This window comes from Diabrotica virgifera, chromosome 7 (genome assembly GCF_917563875.1).
Source record: "Diabrotica virgifera virgifera chromosome 7, PGI_DIABVI_V3a".
NCBI lineage: Eukaryota > Metazoa > Arthropoda > Insecta > Coleoptera > Chrysomelidae > Diabrotica > Diabrotica virgifera.
The window spans coordinates 20,277,801-20,300,973 of NC_065449.1; the positions used below are offsets into that span (position 1 = coordinate 20,277,801).

Sequence of the window (23,173 nt, forward strand, 5' to 3'; positions counted from 1 at the left end):
GTACACACGATAATGCCACAGCATAGAAAACGCAACGTTTCGTTTATTATGCTGTGATAATGCAGACAACTACATGATTTCAAAAAGTGTCTATCGTGTCTTTTTAATAAATTATTGCAAAAACCCAAAAACGTGTCTTTTAGTATTTAGTATTAAAAGTTTTTTAATAATGTAAAATATATTCTTTTTAAATTTCCATCCTTTGAATATTTACTAATTTAGGCAATACAATTTACACTCATGAATTATGGATAATAATCACAACCGGTTTATGGAAATTGTTTAAATATTCATGTTTTCTGTTTCTGTGTTTATTGTCGCTTGTCATAATTGTCGGCTTTCTCCGCTGGGAGTCGACAACAATTGGGGCGACCAGACATGCGCGTTGCAGTTCAATACTGCCAATGGCACTTGTGAGAGGCGAAAGTGCTTTTGTTGGTGTTTTCCAATAAAACTGGTTCTAAATAAATATTCCTAAATTACACAGCAATTTGTTATAAGTTATGATGGGTTCATGTGCGCGTGTTTTCGGCAAATATGTCGTTAAATGAAAAGGAGAGCCTATAACATATTTCGCAACAATTATAGTTGATCGGATAACGCGGTGTTTCTGGTTATTTTACACGTGTGATTTTCAGTAGAGATGCCGGCATCAACCGTGGATCCCGTTAATGCTGCCCTCCGAACAGCATTATCAAAAAATGAATCCACCGAAAATTTAGACATACAATTAGCGGGATCTTCGAAAAAAGCCTTGCTGTCCAATATCGAGTTCGAATCGGCTGGGAGCTATCATAATACTGTCTTAGATAGGCTAAAATCGAAATATATAGTGCTCAGAAGTCCTGAATCACCACCCCCAAGGTAATAAAAATTATTGTTAATAGTCAATAAATGAAAGTTTGGTTAGATGACACTTCTTCCCTCACTCCGGCAATGGAAGTACCGTGCACATGATATCATGGGTTTTCTAATTAATGGCTCTTTTAAGTGTATTCCTATGTTCTTAAATATAAACGAACGTCATTTTCAGACTTCTTTATCTGTTTTTAGCGAAAACGGCTGTTTTTAACCTCTTGGCTTAAAAAGCGCGCATATTACCGAATGTAAATACCATCTAATATAAATGACATCCAAGAATATCTCTGCAACAAATGAACTAAACAGTAAACAAAAATGTATATCTGTTACTATGTAAAAGATGTCCACTAAAAACCAGTCGCAACAAATTTGTAGAATTATAATTTTCTGTTATGTGACCTAAAAATTTAGTTGTTTATTTTTCCACTTGTGTTTATATTTGTGACATACTCTTTATAAAATGTCATACAGCAATAAAACTGTACTTCAGAACAAGTTCTTTATTGTACTTTTCTACTATGACAATATTATAATAAAAATATCACATGAAGTTATCAAAAATATAATTTAATTATTGATTTTAATAAAGATGACTCAAATTTGACAATTTGGCTCTAAATGAGTCATGCAGTGCTAACTTTAAAATGTTTTCTCCTTATTAAAACAAAATTATGATTACTAAAGCATTAATTTATATAAAAAAAAACAGTTGTTTATTGTAACATTATTATACTTGCAAATATTGAATCTTGATCAAAAAGTTGTTTCTTTGTATCTATTATAAAATAAATTATTTATTTGAATTATATTTTTAATGCCTTTTCTATTCTTAGTCATGGAAACTTTTCAAAAATATTGCTATACATCGTCAAATGTTATTAAGATGGAAGTTTTTACTAAATACATTATTTTTAACCTTCATAAACCCACAGACGAAAATATATATATTGAATAACCAGTAAGGTGCAAATGTACCGCAACGGTTGTGGCTTATTTTTTTTATTATAATGAAGGAATATTATAATGAAGGTCTATTCATGCAGCACATCCTGAACTTACCCAGAGGGAGAATGCCAGTGCATTACAAAATTGGGCAATCAATAAGATCAAATTTTTCCCTCTGAACACCTAATGCACAGGCGTTCTCACTCCGGGTAAGTTGAGGATATGCTGCGTTCGGGGCATACTGGTAAATGCTTTTGCCAATTTTTCTGTTGTATCCATTGCATCCTTTGTTTGATTCACATAGTATTCGCGGTGTGCAAGTACTTAGAAATGAAACGAGAAACGACTGTGTGCGAGTCGCGGAGAAATATTGCAACTATCTTAAATAATTCATATTAAATGTCAATTGAAATTGTCAAATTGACGTATATTTCATACCTTCTGTCATTGAAGCAGAAAAATTATATATTGCTCCACAATATTGATATGATATGCAATTATTATATAAAGGTAAATTTAATTAATTGTATTTTGCTTGCAGTACTGCATTTTAAAAACTAATTTTATTTACTACATACAATTGTTTACGTTTGCATAACATAACCTTCATCTTATTTTTTCTTCTTATTATTTTTTTGGACTATGGCCTTGACAATTATCCAGCAACCAGGACTAATATAATTTGCCAATATAATTAAAAGTGCGAATAAAAGTACAGAGCGTAGAAATAGAGGTCGCTTTGCCGAACTTGCACGGTCCCAATAATATATTATCTGGTTTTTAATCTGTTCTTCTCCACTTATTTTGTCATTGTTATATTCTGTCAATAAAATAATAACTACTGCATTTTTACTTGAATGCAAGAAACTAAGGTTTTAGATTTCATAAAAGCAAACATATGTACTTGGAAAAGTCTTTCTTATATATTGCTGAAAGTAGTTCTTTTGGAATATAAGGTTAATTTTTGCGCAGTGTTCCACACAAGGTTATATTTTTATCTAAAAGCTTATCAGCTAACTCAATACTGGTAAAAAAGTTATCAGTAGTTATTCACCAAAGTATTCAGATCAATTTAAAGGTTTCGTGCCATTTGATACAGAACTATCAAAGACATCTCTCATTGCAGCAAATTGATCAGTGCGTTGTCTTTTTTCTCTTATTTCAAAATCTCATAATCTGTTACTAGACATGGTAGATGATACTACAGTATGACAGAAAGTTGGATTTTGGCCCCATCAGACTTCATACACATATTAGCTCTTTAGCAGCATGCTATACTCAAAAAAATAAACAAACCAATAAATGCTTCCAGTTTTTTTTTGCACAAAAGGAGAAAAGGCTTTCCCATTTTTTGTATAGTATAATTCGGCTTTTCTAATTGTCTCCAATAAAATCACATTCATATCTTGCGAAAAAAAATTAATTCAAAAGGTTCTTTTATGGTGGAAAATTGAGTACTATATCTAGTTAAATTGAAAATTTGGAACTTGTTAACATTTTTAATTTTACATTTTCTTCTCTTTATCCTGGTAGTAAGTGGAACTTTTGCTCACATACAAACCACCTTTAGACATATAAGTTGGATTTTCAGTAGTAATTACATGAGAGCTCTAAAATTATCGATTTGTATCCTGAGTGACACTTTGACAGTTTTAATTTCGTGACCCAAAGGGGAGTGAAATTATGTCACGAGGGCAAAACAAATCGATAATTTTTAGGACCTTGAGAGTAATTCAGTTAGATTATTTCATGAATAAAACTGTTTTTTAAATCATTTTAACTAATATTTTATTGATATCTTCGCCTGAATATTTGTTCATGGTGCTCTCTTTGACGACAAGTTGTAAAGCATTAGGTAATGGTAATTGTCATTAACACTTATTTATTTATTTATTTATTAACGGGATAAACCCAATACATACAAAATACAATAAAGCAGAGCTTTTGTCATAATAATGAAAATATAAAATTTAGATACATGTAAAACTACAACTATAAAACACAAACATAAAAAATAAAAAAGAATATAAATTATTTGTAAATGATGAAAACAACTGAATTAACTATAACAGTTAAATCTATTTAATTTTTTAAATTCAAAATTCAAGACGCCCGAGTTCTTGTTTAATAGAGGAAACTGAAGAACCAAACAGATCTATTACATGACTAAACTTGTTTCCATACAGGGCCAATCTACTAATTGGTGCATATTGACCATAATTTGTAGCATGTCGTTGTTCCCTGAATATTTGTGGATTTCGTGTCAATCTAGCAGGTATATTAAAGTATACAAGACTTATCAATTCTTCGGAGTTAATAACACCAGAGATAATTTTGCGAAGACAACAAATATCCAACATGACTCTTCTGCGTTCAAGAGTTTGTAAATTTAATCTCTTTAATATATTATCATAAGTATAATTTCTAACTGTTAAACCCATCTTAAAAGCTGCGAAACGTAAAAATTTGTTTTGAACCTTTTCAATATTTAGGATTTGATATGCATAACTAGGTGACCAGATAATAGAACCATATTCAATAATTGATCTCACGATACTGCAATATAAGATTTTTATTGTGTGAATTGACAAATCTTTTGATGAACGCAATACAAAACCCAACATCTTAAATGCTTTCGAAACAGTATGGTCAATGTGAGAGTAAAATGTTAATTTACAATCAAATATTATACCCAAATCCTGAATTTCGTTCACACGTGTGACAGGAGTATTATTAATAAAATATTGATGGTGAATAGGCGAATGGGATCTAGCAAAAGTTATTAAAAAGCATTTATTAATATTAAGTTCCATATCATTTCTACCACACCACTCATAAAAATCATTTACTTGTGACTGAAGCTGAAAAATGTTATCCTCATTATTGACAGTCTTATACATTTTAACATCATCAGCAAACATTAAAAAGTTAACTTCCTTAAAAATAGAGTGAACATCATTCAAGAACAGATTAAATAGAAGGGGGCCACAGTGGGAACCTTGCGGTACTCCAGATGTAGCTGTAAAAGCATTAGAAAGAAAACATCCTATTTTTACACTTAAACTTCGATTAGTCAGGTAACTTTGCATCCAATCAAAGAGACTTCCAGAAACACCGTATGCTGTAAGTTTTGCAAGTAAGATATTATGATTGACCTTATCGAATGCTTTAGAAAAATCAGTATAGATGGAATCTACTTGTAATTTGTTCTCCAAAGCAATAACAATGTCATTCTGATAAAGAAGTAAATTAGTTACTGTAGATTTACCCTGTACAAAACCGTGTTGTTCATTCACCAGAATACTGCCGAATTCACAAGTAAGCTGCTTAGTAACTAAATAATCTAATAATTTTGGAATTGCTGATATAGTACAAACTGCTCTGTAGTTTTCCACATTTGACTTTGAACCAGATTTAAATATAGGTTTTACGTAACTTCGTTTCCAGCAATCAGGGAAAACCCCTTCTTGCAAAGATTTATTAAAGAGTATACACAATGGCTTAGATATAGTACAAACACATTGTTTTAATAGATAGTTAGGAATGCCATCAGGGCCAAAATTTAGTTTAGGAGCCAAATTGTGAATACTCTCAAAAATAGTATTTATGTTAAAAGAGCATGAACTCATGTTACCAGCATTTTCAAATTGATATTGTGGGGGGGTAGTACTATGGTCAGTGAACACTGTAGAAAAAAATTTGGCAAATAAATTCACAGCTTCCTCCCCAGAACTACTTTGATCATCTCCTAAATATAAATGGCAAGGTACATCATAATTTTTTTTGCGACTGTTTATATATTTCCAAAAAGTGCCTGGGTCATTATTAATTCTAAATTCAGAATCTCTAACATATAAATTATAACAATCTTTACTCAGTGTACTACATTCAGATCGTAAGTTATGAAAAATAATAAAATCATCATAATTGTTGAACATCTTATACTTTTTATGATATTTTTTCTTTTCTATTATTAGTCGTTTTAACTCCGGGCTAAACCAAATTGGAAATGTACTTGTCTTACATACTTTTTTAGGAACATAAGAATTTATTGCATGATTGACAATATCGTAAAATTTAGACACAGCGTCTTCAATATTCAAAGCCTTTAGTGAATCCCAATCTATTTCCGACAAGAAAAAGTTCATACCAATATAATCACCGTTTTTAAAATCATAATATGACTCTGCGTACTTTAAAGGATCACTGTTATTTATTATATTAACATCAAATGTTACACCATTGTGGTTAAGGGAGTTAGGAAAAATTAAATCAGCAGCATTTACAACACTCAACTCGTTACAATTAGAAAAGATTAAGTCTAAAATTACATTTCTACTATTGGACACAAAATTATTTTGAAAAAGGTTGTAAAAACTATAGCAATTGACCATATGTAAAGCTGGTGAATTTGGTGGATAGTTCAATAAACTAACTCCTAAATTATCGTTTGTCCACGTAACATTCGGAAGATTAAAGTCACCAGAAATAAAAACCTTAGAGTAGTTATTGTTCATTAATATAAAATCAAGGACATTACAATGATCTTCGTATATTTCATGATCAGACCGTGGCGGTATGTACACAGAGCCAAAAATAACTTTCTCTGTTCCAATATTAACTAGTACAAAAATTTGTTCAACTTTAGTATGAGGTATAGATAGAGCAAAACTGTTAAACTTTTTCTTAATGGCTATAAGGACACCGCCAACTCTTCCCTTATCTTTAAAATTATCAAAATTATCACGATCTGCTCGAAAGATATTATAATCAGAATCCAAGCCCAATTCTGAATCAGAATAGCTATTTGTCAACCATGTTTCAACAAGTATAATAACATCATAACTCGAACATAATACACTTAGACTAAAATCTATCAACTTCGTACGCATGCCTCCCACATTATGAAAATAAACAGATAGCTTTGAATGATTTAAATTAGATTTATCCCTACAGATTAGTTTTTTTCTTTAATAGGTAAAATTTTAGGAATTCCATGTACATACTTGATAGTCAGATTTGTTTCACCAGCACTTTTTTTTATTTCCAGTTCCTTCCTAAGTTCATTTAAATAATTTCGCTGACTGATAGTAAGATCGGAGCTAACTCTAATATTTGAAGGTAATTGACTTCGGTTTTTTAGTACACGAATAACACTAGCAGAACTGTCCAGAATTGCTTTAATTGGTTGAGGCCTATTTCCTTGCTTTCCAACACGAAACAACTTTTTTATGGATACTTCAGTAAAACCTGAAAGTCATTCTTCAACTGTTTTTAAATCTTCGGCAGATTCGTGAACATTGAACAACATAAGGTTATTTTCACGTTTACGACGTTCACTATATTCACTTATAAACGATTCATAATGATTACCAGTGTCAGTTGATTTCACATGATCAGAATTTGAAACAGTTAATTTGGAACTTTGAGTTACTTTATCAGCTTCGTAAATCTCCATTCTTAGTATCCTTTGCTCTAAAGTTGTGATTTTGCAATTAAGGCTTGATGAGAAATTTTGGAGTTCTAATTCCAGATCATTAACTTTTTTTATAAGGGCAGGTATGTTTAAAGCATCCCTACATGAAGGGCAAAAGAAAGGCATTATTCTATTAGACATAACTACAACTCTTACTTCAGAAGCTGATAAGCCAGAGCAAGATTTACAAATTACTCTTTTGCATAAATCACATGGGCATCCAAACATCTCATTTTTGACTTCTTTATAATTACATGAAGTCTGACACTTATAACATATTCCAGCCATTTTTGACTTTGACTTTGACTCCTATGTATATCATACATAATACTGCCATCCTTAGGAAAAACGCCATATCTGCAGAGATCACATTTGAGTAAAATCTGTTTTTGTTTAAATGTCTAGCCGTTGAAAACTATTTAGAATTTTTTTTTGTTTTCTACTTTATTTTTCTTCTTAACGTGCCCTATCAAGTCCCCTTGACGTTGGCGATTAACATGGCGAAACTGTCTCTGTCTCGAGCTATTCTAAATAGGTGTTCTGCTTTCTTTATTCCTGTCCACTCCCGGATATTCTTCAACCAAGAGGCCTGCTTTCTACCAATTCCTCTGCGTCCTTCGATTTTACCCATCATAATAAGTTGAAGAATATTATACCGGTCTCCCCTTACTACTTGTCCAAAATAGGCCATCTTTCTATATTTGATGCTATCAAGCAGCTCGCGGGTAGCATTTGCTGTCTTAAGGACTGCCACATTTGTCAGCATAGCCGTCCATGGTATTTTCAGAATATGTCTGTGCAGCCACATTTCAAAGGTCTCCAAACAGTTAATGGTGGATATTTTTAATGTCCATGCTTCGACACCATACAAGAGGACTGACCAAATGTAGCATTTAATCATGCCCTTTCGAAGTTGAAGTTGCAAGGTATCATTACAGAAGAATGACCTCATTTTGAAAAATGTCGTGCGGGCTATCTCGATTCTACATTTTATCTCTTTATCTGGATCTAGTTGTTCAGTAATATGGCAACCAAGATATTTAAAACTGGGTACTCTTTGAATTATATGACCATCAACATATAAACGTGAATCTTGATGGGCCAAACGGCTAAATACCATGTATTTTGTTTTTGAACAGTTTATATTTAGGCCAAACTCTCTTCTCAATGTGTCAATGGCATTTACTTTATATACATAATAAACATCATAGAATTCATATTTATACATAAGATTGGCAAAATATATATTATTTACTCTAAAAACTCATGTCACTGCATTCTTTCTAAGTATACTACATAAATTAACTTCTTCCTCCTTAGGAAGAATGCAGTACTGCATTTGCGCTAAGCATTTTTTTATTTTATAATACAGCAGACTCGCTCTATAACGAACACGGTTATTACGAGGTTTCGCTTATAACGAGGTACACTAGATGTCCCATGAAATTCCTATTGAACTGAACACCTCTATAACTAGGCATATTTGGATATAACGAGGAAAAATGAAATCGTAAAATATGTATCTTTATTATTCTTTATCTATTTTTAGTGCTGTAATGGCTATCAGTAAAATAAATACCTACCTCAACTATATACCTGTATAAAATTCCTAACATCTGTGCGGTTATAGAGGGTAGTGCTTTAATACCCTCCACTCCTTTAATAATCCACTGCCTACCTATAATAAACTTCTTCCTGTTCTGTTTATCTATTGACCGATACTGAATATTGTAAAAAAATTAATAGTTTATGATGGCGAAGCCTTATTGTCAAGGAAACAATATTTAGCATCTTATATTGATCCGAATTGCATCACTATAGAAAGTTAATGGGGTTTTGATATAACGAGATCCACATATAACGAGGTAATTAGTCTGCCATTTCAGTTCTCGTTATAGAGGGAGTCTACTGTATAATAAATACAATATAACAATGAAAAAGGAGAATAAAAAACATTTTTTATAAAAGTTTGTCATGAAAATGGACAAAAAAAGTACTGGATATAATTTTGGAATTAATAAGTTTGCCGCTAAGGGGCGTTTCTTGCATTTTAAAATTAAGAACATTCCAGAAACGATTAACATTTATGATCAAGTTTATTTTTAATTATTAATTATTAGACATTGATTTAACTATGTATGTACTTTTATACCACATTTTTTATTTGAAAATTCTACGACCTATGGCGACCAAATTACTTCGTACCAAAATTCGTATTTCGAACAAACTTTATAAAATTTGCACTGTTTAAAATGGCTGATGTAACGTAATAATACAATGTCGCATCAACAACAATATACATGCACATAGGAAACTCCGCTATACCTCAGGAAACTCCACATTTAGTGAAAGTATTTGTCTCACTTAGTAGTACCGCATTGTTTTTAGAACCACACATTATTGCTTGATCACCAACAACTCGAAACATATGTGTTTAGATTTTCTGTTGATAAAGAAAAAGAAGCCTTCTGCAGTATTAACTTTGTTCTATTTGACATATTTAAAAAATTATATCAAACAACTGTTCTCGTTGAAAAATGGCAACAAACTAACCTTATTAAAAATTTTACACATGCCGTAAAAATCTGTCAAATGCTTAGGCAGAACGCCGCATCTAGTGCCTGCTTAGGATAAACGTGGCAAGTGAACTTTTAATACGGCGTTTTTTCTAAGTATTTTTCAGATGACGCATTTATTCTAAGTATCCATGAACATTTTTGCAGATACGGCATAAAATGTGTTGTGTTTAATGTATTTTGGCTTAACTTACGTCATTTTTAGTAAGCAAATAAGATAGATATGCACATTTGGGTTAGAAAAATGTATAAATCTAATTTTTTCAGATTTTTGCAGATACGGCATTTTCGCTAAGCACAGCAGAATACACAACAGGTACTCTCCCTGAGCCTATGTGTATGAATTTGATACACAAGAGTAGAACTTACTCAAGAGACAAAAAGTGGCCAGGCTGTAACAACTTATGAGGATAAATAGGCCCAGAAGTTAAAGTGTTAATGTCACTGAATGTTAATTTTTGCGTAGCAACGAAGGGCATCTGACGTAATACTTGGCAACGGGAAATTATTGAAATAAAATTACCTTTGTAATTTTTATTTTTGTAGCTTTCTATTAGTCAGAATCTCTATGAATGAAATAATCAGTATTTTACTGCTTGATTACTGAGAATCTCTAATCTCTCCCTCACTAACTTGCAACACTTGTTCTATCTCATGAATTTCTATCACTATATTCTACTAGCAAATCATTAAAATAACTATTATAAGCTTCTGTTTATAATATAGCCAATAGTTCTTCATCAGATGTCAGTTACTTTTTTTGGATTTCAAAACTTTGATGTTTCACTCATTTTTATAAAGCTCAACATACTCAACAATCAGTACAAATTATGTAACTAAACACACTAGAACTAAAACTATACTGAGAGAGTGAGATTCTGCAAAACCTCGTATGAGAATTTTTTTTCAGAATTTAGTTTTTTGCCCTGTCAGAAACTCCGTTAAAAATACACATCTTAACGTAATGAAAATGTCAAGAAACCTAATTACGTTAACATAGTTACGAAGTGACATTTGCATTACTGCAACTTCTGGAAAAAAAATTCTCATACAATTGCTGAGAGATTTACTAAGCTTTCCCTATCACGGCTGGATATAACCACTCAGCCGATTTCTGCTGACAGTCAGCCGCTATGGTCGTCCGAATGCATCCAATATTTTGCAGAATTACCGACGATATGCAAAATACAACCCGAAGGAACAAAATAACTATAATTTGTTGCCATAAACAGCAATTTATCAGTACTTTCTTATGTTAAATTATAAATATATTTAAGAAACTTACCTGAATGGAAATTAAATAAAAATTTTTTTTTAAATATTGCCAAAAATTGATGTATGTGGTTCAACTGAACCTGTTTCAGGTCTCAAGTTTATGAAGGTTAAATGTAATACGCCATAAGTGCACTTATTTTCCGATTTGAACTTCTATATCGATGGCTTAGTGTGAAAACCTCGTATGTCATTTTTTTTCGAAAATGACATTTTGGTGGTTTAGTTTGAAAACCTTGTATCTCACGATTTACAACTGTTAGAAAAATTCCAAATACACTAGACTATTTTCTACAGCCGAAAAAAGAAACCACGTATATCAATAATTGCTCTCTTGATTTAGTGTGAATACCACGTATATTTATAACCAAGAATTTGGTACTTAATTTGGAGTGTTTGTTTGAGAGATTCAACTTGCAGAAATGTTTTTTTGTGAACAACAAAAGGTAGTCCGGCATATAGGAACATTTTATGAACCTTAAATCAAAAGATTTGTATTGTATCGACCTAGTATTTGGAGGTGTGCAATAAGCTATGAAAAATGAAAACCTCGTAAATAATAATAAACACAACCTCATTTGAGATGAAAAACACATATATCAAGATATACGAGGGTATCATAGTTACTTGGGCAAAGGCTCTATATACTGCAAGGATATTTACGTGTTTTTCATAGTTAATATTTGTATTTCCAATTTAATAGCAACATTTAACACCTTTAGCTCTGTGCCAATATCAGATATTTGTCTCAATGTGCTCGAATTAAAAATACGTAACGTAATTTTTGTTTTTAGGTTTTATTATGCAGAGAATCAGTTTTTTGCCTCTCCTCCAAAATTGTAATTTAATGAGATACATTTTCAGACTGCTTGAAACTATTAACTATATACTTAGCTCCTTGTGTCACACACCCTTAAGTATTTTTAAACATTTTAAATTGGATTTCTTAAAGAATTCCTAGTTATTTACTATTTATATGTTCCAGTAAACCTGAAGATGACATGAACTCCAGTGAATCCTTAAAATTAGCAAAATATGAACTATTTCCACTGAGCGATGTACAACTCGGTTGGAATAACTGTGATTGGTCTGTTGGTGCTGGAATGGTTAATATGGGAAATACATGTTATTTAAACTCTACTCTGCAAGCTCTCTTTCATGTACCAGCTTTTGTTAATTGGTTGATGTCAGACAAAGATCATACTGCCATCTGTCAAGATTCAGGTAAGTGATATTTGTATTTATGTGAATTAAGTACAAAAATATTTGAAATTGTAAAATATAAGATATTAAAAAATATAAAATATTGAACTCGTTGGCTCCATCTTACTTTCAAAAATATGTTTCTTTTCAGAGATATGTATATGATTATAATACAAGGGGTACAAATAATCTACATATTGTTGAGTTTAAAAATAGCTTTATGATGAATTCTTTAATTTGCAAAGGGTTTAGAGAATATAGTGAACTACCTCTCGATTTAAGAACTTGTAGAAACATTAATACATTCAAGTACAGTTTAAAAAAATATATTATAGAGAATAAGATGTGTTGAATGTATTTGTGTTGCCTTGTATGTATACTTATTGTGCTTACATTATTCGCATTGGTATTTTATTCAAATGTTTGTGGCTTTCGATATTGACATTTTAATTAGTAGTATAGTATAGTTGATCCAAAAGATGGCATAACCCAGACATCCAAAGTGAAAGTTATCCTTCAACACCAAATTGTTCTATATGGTCCACACAATGTCCAGAAAAAAGTCACACCATTTTGAGCGTCGGGTTTGGGGGGGAGAGGGGGGAGAATTCGGTAAATTCGTAGTTTTTTAAGTTTTTCGCCAATATTTCTAAAACTATGCGGTTTAGCATGAACAACCTTCTATACAAAATTGTTCTACATTAAATTTGAAATAAAAAAGTCCCTATGCATAATCTTTCTAAAATGAATGGTTCCAAAGTTACGGAGATAGTATAGTATAACTGGTCCAAAAAAAGGCCTAACCCAAACTTCCAAAGTAAAAGTTTTCCTCCAACTCCAAAATGTTCTATATGGTCCACATATTGTTCAGTAAAAAGTTACACCATTTTGAGCGTCCGCTTTGGGAGGGAGATGGGAGAGAAGCCGGTAAATTAGTAGTTTTTTTAAAGTTTTTCGTCAATATTTCTAAAACTTCCCACGTATCATGCTAAGTGGACATGCTTACTCCTTTTGTGGAATGCTGCATCGTTTTGAGTCATCTCAGTATTAAAAACGTAGTATTACCAATTCTATTTAAGGGGAAAGGAACAAAATGCAAAATTTTGACGCCTGTCAAAATTTTCAATGCATTTTAAATGTAATCATTTTTTTCGAATCCTGAGAAAACGAATAAGTATTTTTGATAAATTTAAACGCAGAATGAAAGTCCCTTAGAATTAATAAAAAGTTTCTTTTGAATGAGATATTTTAAAATTAAAAATCACACTAAATTTTCTCTTAGTTTTTCACCCCTGTAACTTATTAAAATAAACATTATAAAAGTTTTCAGGGACTTTCGGCCCTCGGTAATAATGTAATCTTTCATTCTGCGTTTAAATTTTTCAAAAATAGTTATTAGTTTTCTCAGGATTCGAAAAAAATAATCCCATTTAAATAGCATTGAAGCCGAAAGTTCTTATCCATCCCCTTCAACAACAATGTACTATTTTGAGATATACCATCCTTTGACAAAAACACAATAAGATAATTCAACACTTTCTGCTAATAATACATTATTTTGAGTTGTGTTAGTCTAGTACTTAAAAAAGTTGAGGTTTTATTTAAAATTTTGAGTTATGTAAATTTAGAAAATTTTTAGAACTTTTTGAATTGTTGAACCAAACTTTTTTAACAATAATTTACTGCAGAATGACAGTATTTTTTAGTTTGTACGTGTAAAAAACAAGTAAAAAAATTTAATAAATAACTAAACTATCTCAAAACATCTAATAATTAATCCTAGAACACATTTTTCTAAGAAGAACATCACATCTCAAAAATTGTATGGCCTAAAATAGGATTAAGAATGTATGGAATTGACTCTAGCTTTTTTACATGCTAGTACACACCAACGCCAAAGTTGGTATCAATTATGGTTAAAGCTTTATGTTATATTTAAAATTTTTTCGATTTTTGAAATAGGTAGCTATTTCTGAAAAATTATCACATGTTGATATAAGATAGTCTTCTTCCAAATTAGCCAATCTACAGGTTTTTTGACCATATAAATAGAGCCTGGGGTGCGAGCAACAAAAGTAAGTATCAATATGGTTGTGTGGATTAATACTCACCAGAGGGGCCGCAGACGTTCGGATACAATTAGCGCCTCTTTGCAAAGAATGTCGTCGACTTTGCAAAGTAACAAGACACTTACTCAACACACACACTACACATTACTCCCCTGAGTTAGTGATAAGTTATAGTCTAAAAAATCATTTTGAAATTGACTGGCCAGTTGGTTGTGAAAACCAGTGCCAATAAAACACAAAACACACAGTGTGGTTTAACACTTTTGCTGACATCTGTCACCAAAAGGCATTTTGCTTTCTTAAGTCAGGTGCCACTGTTACCTTTTGTCGTTCACAAACTGTGGAATTAAATAGGTTCTCTTCATATTAGCTCCGTACTAAAGTAACATTATAACCCGGTCTATATAGACATTTCAAATAACAAAAATTGCCGGAGAGCCAAATTTTGGTGGAGAGCTAGGGTATACCATAACAAATAAAGTTTAAAAAGTCCCCATCGATCCCATGTGTGCGTCAAAAGTTATTCGGGGTCAAAGGTCAAAATTTGAGATTTGGATTTTTTTCGAAAACGGTAAGTTTTATCAAAAAAATACCTTAAACCAAAGTTGTAGATCTTAAAATTCTCTACAAAAATAGTCCTTATTATTTTTTTCCTAAGAGTTGCCATTCCTGAGATATCGCGATTCAAAGAGTCACATTATACATGATACGCACACGTTTCCACACCACCTGTGAGGTAGTGTACTCGGCGCGTTTTTTTACCGTGGTTTCCCCTGTAGGCCTACTCCACTAACTGTTTTGACAATTTTAGGATAATTTAAGGAAATAATACCGGTTAAGTTCTAGATATTACCTTATTATTGATATTGATTTGATATTGCTATTGATTATTAGGTTAACTATTGTTTTGATTTCTTTAGATATTTTAATCAGATTCATATTCTTGAAAGTCTACTTCAACAGTCAAGTCTTCTTCGATTTCATCTTCTTTCTCTTACTCTTGCTGGATGTTCAAAAATTATTCAAATGTGACTGAGTCATTGGTCTCTTCATTAAAATCACAGGAGTCTTCCTCTGTTGTACTAAACTGGACATTTGAGCAAGACTGACCTTGGCAGTTGGTACACACTAGAGAACACAGCAACCCGACTTTTTTACATCCACATTTGGCACTACAACCTTTTTTGCAATTGCAAAAAATAGTGTTAAGGAGTTTTTCTGGAGCAGGTGGGAGTAAGGTTTTAATCGGTTCCAGAGTATTATATATATATTAATTTCCAACCCCAGTCTTCTGGATTCAGTTCATTGCCTAGCCATGTTTGAACTTGATAATATACTCGATACAAATGTTGAAAAGCAGATGCTGATGTTTGAGGAAGACATGATAGTTGTACTTGTTTCTTGTTTCGCGTATTTTTTACAAAAGTTAAGTATCGGTATTTATCAAGACAAATAATTTTTTTTGGAGCTCCATAAACCGCAAGAAGAAAGCGAATTCCTTCCGTAATTATTGTTTGCGGTGTAGAATCGAGTTCTGTAAAAACTTTACAGCAGTCAGTCAAATCTTTTTTTTTCGAATAATTTAAGTACTGACGTTTTGCCCCTTCTGTACATTGCGGACGTAGTGTCGCAGCCGGTTATCGCATGTAAAAATAAAATGTACTTTTGGCATTTGGGATAAGCCGATAAACTATTCGAAGAATATATCTCTGTTCGCTGTTGAGCCCTTCCAGGTTTCAGAAAATAAATAACTTTATCTACTGGAGTCCTTGCAGTAATCAGTTCCAACAAATCAACATCTTCACCAACTACAAATGTTGTGTTTGTTGCCTTAAATTTTTCAATTGCTGTCTCAAAAGGACATCTGCGTCATTTTTAGCTTGTTTCACTTCAATATTCGCAGCTGTTAATTTGTCAGTTAACATGGAAATGAAACGAGATTTATTATTAATGTTGGCGAAAAATTGTTGTTGATTCGCTGGAACTGTTATATTTTCATCAAAGATAATCTCGGAACCCGATGATGTTTTTGTAGTTCGACGACTTTGTTCTGCAGCTTTAATATTCTTTGTCGAGTCATTGTAGCCGCCTATAGCACTAAAAGAAACAGATAATATTATGAACCAGACCTACGGACAATACTGTAGCCATTGCCTATAATAGACAATCTGTTCTTTTTTAAACAATGGTATAGCCAAATGTTTTTCAAGGCAACGTGGATAGAGGAAATTCAGTTTGGGACTGATTACCTTTTGAAGCAATATTTTCAGAATAGTATAATATACTATATAAAAGAGACACAAATAGGCATTTATACTTGTCTTAAGGGCCACATATGTATATACGTGGCTTATATGTGCATATAATGTATAAAGTAACTTTTAAAATCGCGATATCTCAGGAATGGTAACTCTTAGGAAAAAAATTGTAAGGACAATTTTTGTAGAGAATGTTAACGTCTACAACTTTGGTTTGAGGTTTTTTTTTTTATAAAACTTACCGTTTTCGAAAAAAATCCAAAAAATCTCAAATTTTGACCTTTGACCCCGAATAACTTTTTACGCACACATGGGATCGATGGGGACTTTTTAAACTTTATTTGTTATGGTATACCCTAGCTCTCCACCAAAATTTGGCTCTCCGGCAATTTTTGTTATTTGCCAAGCATTTTGATGTCTAAGTTGACCGGATTATTAGTATAAGTGGCACTAATACTGAGTGACTCATAAATGAGTGGTAGCGAAAGTATTATTAAGAGAATTGTTAAATTTTGTGTATATTCGGTATAAATGTGTTATTAAAATAAGGAAATGGTTGAACTTCTGCCAAAATGTATAAAAACTACACCATTGTTATTGATTTTACTTAAGCATATGTATGCACTTAAGTATAGTACTATCATGTTTCTAAAAGACTTATTTATTTATCTTTTTAAGAACTCAGTGGGATGCTATTGAGTATTTCATGAAATGTTTATGTAATTTCAAGCCCTCAGCTGACTTCAATATAAATGAGTCTCTTAGAAAGGTGGTAGTACTATAAATGCATAATTATCCAAACCCTATTTGTTATTGACTCAAGTATAGATGAAAAATCTTATATTCAATGTTGCATTGAGCAAAATTAATAATATGTGAGATTTTGAAATTAAACATTATAGGCATCTGAGATATTAGTATCTTTATTGAGCATTCATTACATTTGTTTAACTTCTTGATATGCCCTGTATGTTTTTAGAGTGTCATATTTCCATAAGATCTAAGATCTAAGTATATAAAATATTATTCTGGAAAATAAATCATAAAGTAAATACTATGGGGAAAGTAATATTATATTTATTTGAAAATAATAATCAATATTGTTATTGATCATCTTTTTTATCAGAAATGAAAGGCTTGTATTGTCTTCAAATTACTAATTTATTCTCAATGCTTTTATAACAAATTACCTGTAAACTACCAGAATACTGAGAATAATATGATTGCCAGATAGATTTTGGTTGATTTGTGTTTTGGAGATAACCTTGATATTATATTATGTATCAAAAAATGTAGTAATTACTGTATTGATAGTTCTTAAGGTTGATATGAACCCTTAATTAATTTGTTTCTGATCCTAGAGATGGCTGTACTGTAGCATGTTACTGTGGTAACATTTTCAACTTAATTGTAGATTTCTACATGATGACTCTGTAATAATGTAGAAACCTGAACACTATTCTGTCCTTACACCCATTGGCTCAATTGGCCCTGTTGCCAAAGTGTTTAGACAGTAATTTTATCAAGGCCTAATAACAATGTAATATTAGCAAGAAACATTTAGTCCATGTTGTGATGCCGCTCCCGTCTAAAAAAAATTATGGTTCGGTTTCTCTGCGGATTCCTATTCAGAAATGTTCTCTTTAAGGAAATATGAAGTGCGCAGGGCGAAATTTTTGGCCAGAAATTGTTTAAAAAATTTTTTTTAAGAAATTCAAAAGATCACTCTTTTTGCTCCGGAAAATATTTTTTTAGGTTTTTTGGGCCATTCTAACACGAAATGTATGTTGTCATTTTTCTCAAAAGTTGATAGATTTCGAGTTATGGGCGATTTAAAATCTGAAAAATGCGATAATACGCATTTTCGAAGTTTAAAAACTTAGATTTATGTATATTAATATATCTGAAATAGCCAAGTGCTTGAATTAAAGTTTAAACATTTTTTTTTCAAAATTATGAAGAGTTGTCGGTTCTATCTTAAATTTAGACCGTTCTTTTTAAAATGTATCAAAGAATATATAGTGAGTAGAAGTTTACGGCCCTGTAACGTTTTAGCATAGGATTTTGCGTTCCAACTGAGTAGGTGCTATGGAGGTGCATAGATCTGACAACGTCCGTAGTCACCGTCATCTCACCACCGCCCGCTCTGCGGCCGTAACATCCCTCGTCAACAAGCCTCCTTATAAACGTGACCATCTGTTTCATATAAAAGCTTCCTCTATGAGCTATATTATATTCATTCAATTCGTTGATGTTATTATGCGTCCATCCAATTTTAATGCCGATGCGGCAGGTTCTATTTCAACAATCTTCTATTTTGCACGGGAAAATATTTTTTCAGGTTTTTCGGGTAATACTAAATAAAAAAGTTTGTTTTCATTTTTCTGACAAGTTTACAGTTTTTGAGTTATAAGCGATTTAAAATCTGAAAAATGCGAACATACGCATATTCGAGTTAGAGGCTTGACAACTGATAATTATTATTATTTTTGTAGTTGATAAGTGCCTAAAACCGAAGCTTAATCATTTAATTTTAAGATTTTGCTGGGTAACCGGGGCTTATTTCAAAAATAAATCGTTGTTTTTTACTTGTTAATTATGCGCGTTAAAAATAAAATTTAATAGTTATTTATGATATAAGTGTTAAAAGTTTAAAAGTACGCGTTTAAGGCAGGCATGTGAAAGTTTGCAGAATCAGCGAAGCGAATTCTGCAATTCACATAAGTGCCCTAAAAATGTACTTTTTAACACGTATAATATCATACAATATTTTTTCTACAAACGTCTTATATATCAACAATTATAATTTATTCATTCTCATTTACAGGACAATGACAATATAGTATTTTTACTACAAAAACGTTATTACGTAGGTCGAAATTTTTGACGTAAGAGAACTGTCAAAACGTTAGAATGTGACTTTTCATTATTGTCATGTTTATAAAAACATGGCAATAATGAAAAGCCACATTCTAATGTTTTGACAGTTCTCTTACGTCAGAACGTCAAGAGAACTGTCAAAACATTAGAATGTGACTTTTCATTATTGTCATGTTTATAAAAACATGGCAATAATGAAAAGCCACATTCTAATGTTTTGACAGTTCTCCTACGTCAAAAATTTTGACCTACGTAATAACGTTTTTGTAGTAAAAATACTATACCTACAAAAACTTTTACTTGAACTTGACTGACATTCCATTTTTATATTTTTCTTGACATTACATCAAAACCGTCTATACTGTCAATACGTAAATCATAACATAACAACTATAGAATAACATCTACTTTTATTGTGTAAGTATATTCTAACAAATTTTAATAGTTTTTTCTACAAACGTGTTAAAAATGCAATAATACAGTTTAAATTAAATTTTAAAAAACCTTTTAAACTACCTTTTTCAAATTGAGCAAGTTGAACTATTAATATTAATGTTAATAAATGAAATATGAAATATAAATATTTTGACGTTTCACAATTTGACAATTCACTTTTAACTGCAGTGCCTTAAAATTTTTAAAGCACTAGTGCCTTAAAGTAGCATTTTTAACGCTCGTATGGAGTGCTAAAAATTGCATTTTTAACACGGTTGTAGAAAAAAGTTATTTAAACAATTTCTGCCCAATGCCGTCTGGCACCCTTCTCATAATGTTTAAAGGAGACATTTTTGAGCAGGAATTCCAGAGAAACTGAATGGGAAGCATTTTTCATGCGGGAGCTACGACACAACCGGGACTACTTCTCTTTAAATTTTGTATATTATTATTACCATAGTTTTTTAAACAATTTATTTATTTACTTAATTATTTACAATGTACCAATTACATACGCCAATCATATCGCACGACAAAACTGTGGAAAACCAACAACAAACCTACAGTTTACAGGACTTAAGCAGTCACCATATGTAAATGGGGGAAACTCCTGTAGTTGGCCGAAGAAATCAATATTCACCTTATTCATAGTCTAAAAGATAAAACTACTTTCTTTTATAGGAGATGGCGCAAAGGCGCAACCTCGATCTATGCTGGGTTTCGAGTAACTCACAGTTGCAGTTGCAACTACTCCCAAGCTTCCGAACCGTACTAGTTTCCCCCCGCAGCCAACATCGACCAGTCATAATCGAAATAGATTCAGAAATATTCAGATTGAGTTACACTAAATACCAATTACCAATCTTGTGAATTTGTTTAGAAACATTGTTTAGACAATGTCTGCCCAAAAATTTCGCCGGCACCCTTCTGATTTATTTAAAGGGGACATTTTGAATAGGAGTCCGCAGAGAAACCAAATCAGAATTTTTTTCAGACGAGAGCGGCCTCACATCATAGACTAATTGCATATTATGTTTCTCGGTAACTAAATATTCCAGTTGTTAGTCATCTCTTATCTCACACTGAAAAATGGTAATAAAATTTTAACCCATATTAAGCTGCACCCCCCACCATCGCGAATAAAGTTCGGACTAGGCAAAAAATTTAGTGCTATTTATGTGCTAATTAGTTGCTCTATTCCGAATTTTGTTGCTCAAACCGTTTACCAGGAAATCGCGTTGAAAGTGGGGGGGTGCAGGTTAATGTAAAGCTGCACCCACCCACACCGAAAAAAGCTCAAACTTCTTGATTTTTTTGGTGATAAATTTAGTGCTATTTATGTGCTAATTAGTTGCTCTATTCCGAATTTTGTTGCTCAAACCGTTTACCAGGAAATCGCGTTGAAAGTGGGGGGGTGCAGGTTAATGTAAAGCTGCACCCACCCACACCGAAAAAAGCTCAAACTTCTTGATTTTTTTTGGTGATAAATTTAGTGCTATTTATGTGCTAATTAGTTGCTCTATTCCGAATTTTGTTGCTCAAACCGTTTACCAGGAAATCGCGTTGAAAATGGGGGGGTGCAGGTTAATGGAAAGCTGCACCCATCCACACCGAAAAAAGCTCAAACTTCTTGATTTTTTTGGTGATAAATTTAGTGCTATTTATGTGCTAATTAGTTGCTCTAATCCGAATTTTGTTGCTCAAACCGTTGACCAAGAAATCGCGTTGAAAGTGGAGGGTGCAAGTTAATGGCAAGTTGCACCCACCCACACCGAAAAAAGCTCAAACTTCTTGATTTTTTTAGTGAAAATTTAGTGCTATTTATGTGCTAATTAGTTGCTCTATTCCGAATTTTGTTGCTCAAACCGCTTACCAGGAAATCGCGTTCAAATTGGGGGGGTCAAGCTTAATGGCAAACTGCACCCACCCACACCGAAAAAACTTCAAACTTATTGATTTTTTTGGTGATAAATTTAGTGCTATTTATATGCTAATTAGTTGCTCTAATCCGAATTTTGTTGCTCAAACCGTTGACCAAGAAATCGCGTTGAAAGTGGAGGGTGCAAGTTAATGGCAAGTTGCACCCACCCACACCGAAAAAAGCTCAAACTTCTTGATTTTTTTGGTGAAAATTTAGTGCTATTTATGTGCTAATTAGTTGCTCTATTCCGAATTTTGTTGCTCAAACCGCTTACCAGGAAATCGCGTTCAAATTGGGGGGGTCAAGCTTAATGGCAAACTGCACCCACCCACACCGAAAAAACTTCAAACTTATTGATTTTTTTGGTGATAAATTTAGTGCTATTTATATGCTAATTAGTTGCTCTAATCCGAATTTTGTTGCTCAAACCGTTGACCAAGAAATCGCGTTGAAAGTGGAGGGTGCAAGTTAATGGCAAGTTGCACCCACCCACACCGAAAAAAGCTCAAACTTCTTGATTTTTTTGGTGAAAATTTAGTGCTATTTATGTGCTAATTAGTTGCTCTATTCCGAATTTTGTTGCTCAAACCGCTTACCAGGAAATCGCGTTCAAATTGGGGGGGTCAAGCTTAATGGCAAACTGCACCCACCCACACCGAAAAAACTTCAAACTTATTGATTTTTTTGGTGATAAATTTAGTGCTATTTATATGCTAATTAGTTGCTCTAATCCGAATTTTGTTGCTCAAACCGTTGACCAAGAAATCGCGTTGAAATTGGAGGGTGCAAGTTAATGGCAAGTTGCACCTACCCACACCGAAAAAATCTCAAACTTCTTGATTTTTTTGGTGAAAATTTAGTGCTATTTATGTGCTAATTAGTTGCTCTATTCCGAATTTTGTTGCTGAAACAGTTGACCAGGAAATCGCGTTCAAAGTGGGGGGGTCCAGCTTAATGGCAAGCTGCACCCGCTCACACCGAAAAAAGTTCAAACTTATTGATTTTTTTTGGTGATAAATTTAGTGCTATTTATGTGCTAATTAGTTGCTACAATCCAAATTTTGTTGCTCAAACCGTTGACCAAGAAATCGCGTTGAAATTGGGGCGGTGCAAGTTAATGGCAAGTTGCACCCACCCACACCGAAAAAAGCTCAAACTTCTTGATTTTTTTGGTGAAAAATTTAGTGCTATTTATGTGCTAATTACTTGCTCTATTTCGAATTTTGTTGCTCAAACCGTTTACCAGGATATCGCGTTCAAACTGGGGTGTCCAGCTT

At 32.4% G+C, this 23,173-nt stretch overlaps 1 protein-coding gene across 2 annotated transcripts in view; it reads left to right on the forward strand.

Annotated features, from left to right (window-relative positions):
• Nucleotides 1-386: 386 nt before the first annotated feature.
• Nucleotides 387-23,173, forward strand: part of LOC114327694 (ubiquitin carboxyl-terminal hydrolase 36) — a 93,553-nt gene continuing 70,766 nt past the window's right edge. For both annotated transcript variants that reach the window (XM_050655434.1, XM_050655435.1), the window contains exons 1-2: nt 387-864; nt 12,116-12,354. In XM_050655434.1, the coding sequence (XP_050511391.1) occupies nt 644-864; nt 12,116-12,354 (460 nt within the window). In that variant the 5' untranslated portion in view covers nt 387-643. The remainder of the gene's footprint in view (nt 865-12,115; nt 12,355-23,173) is intronic.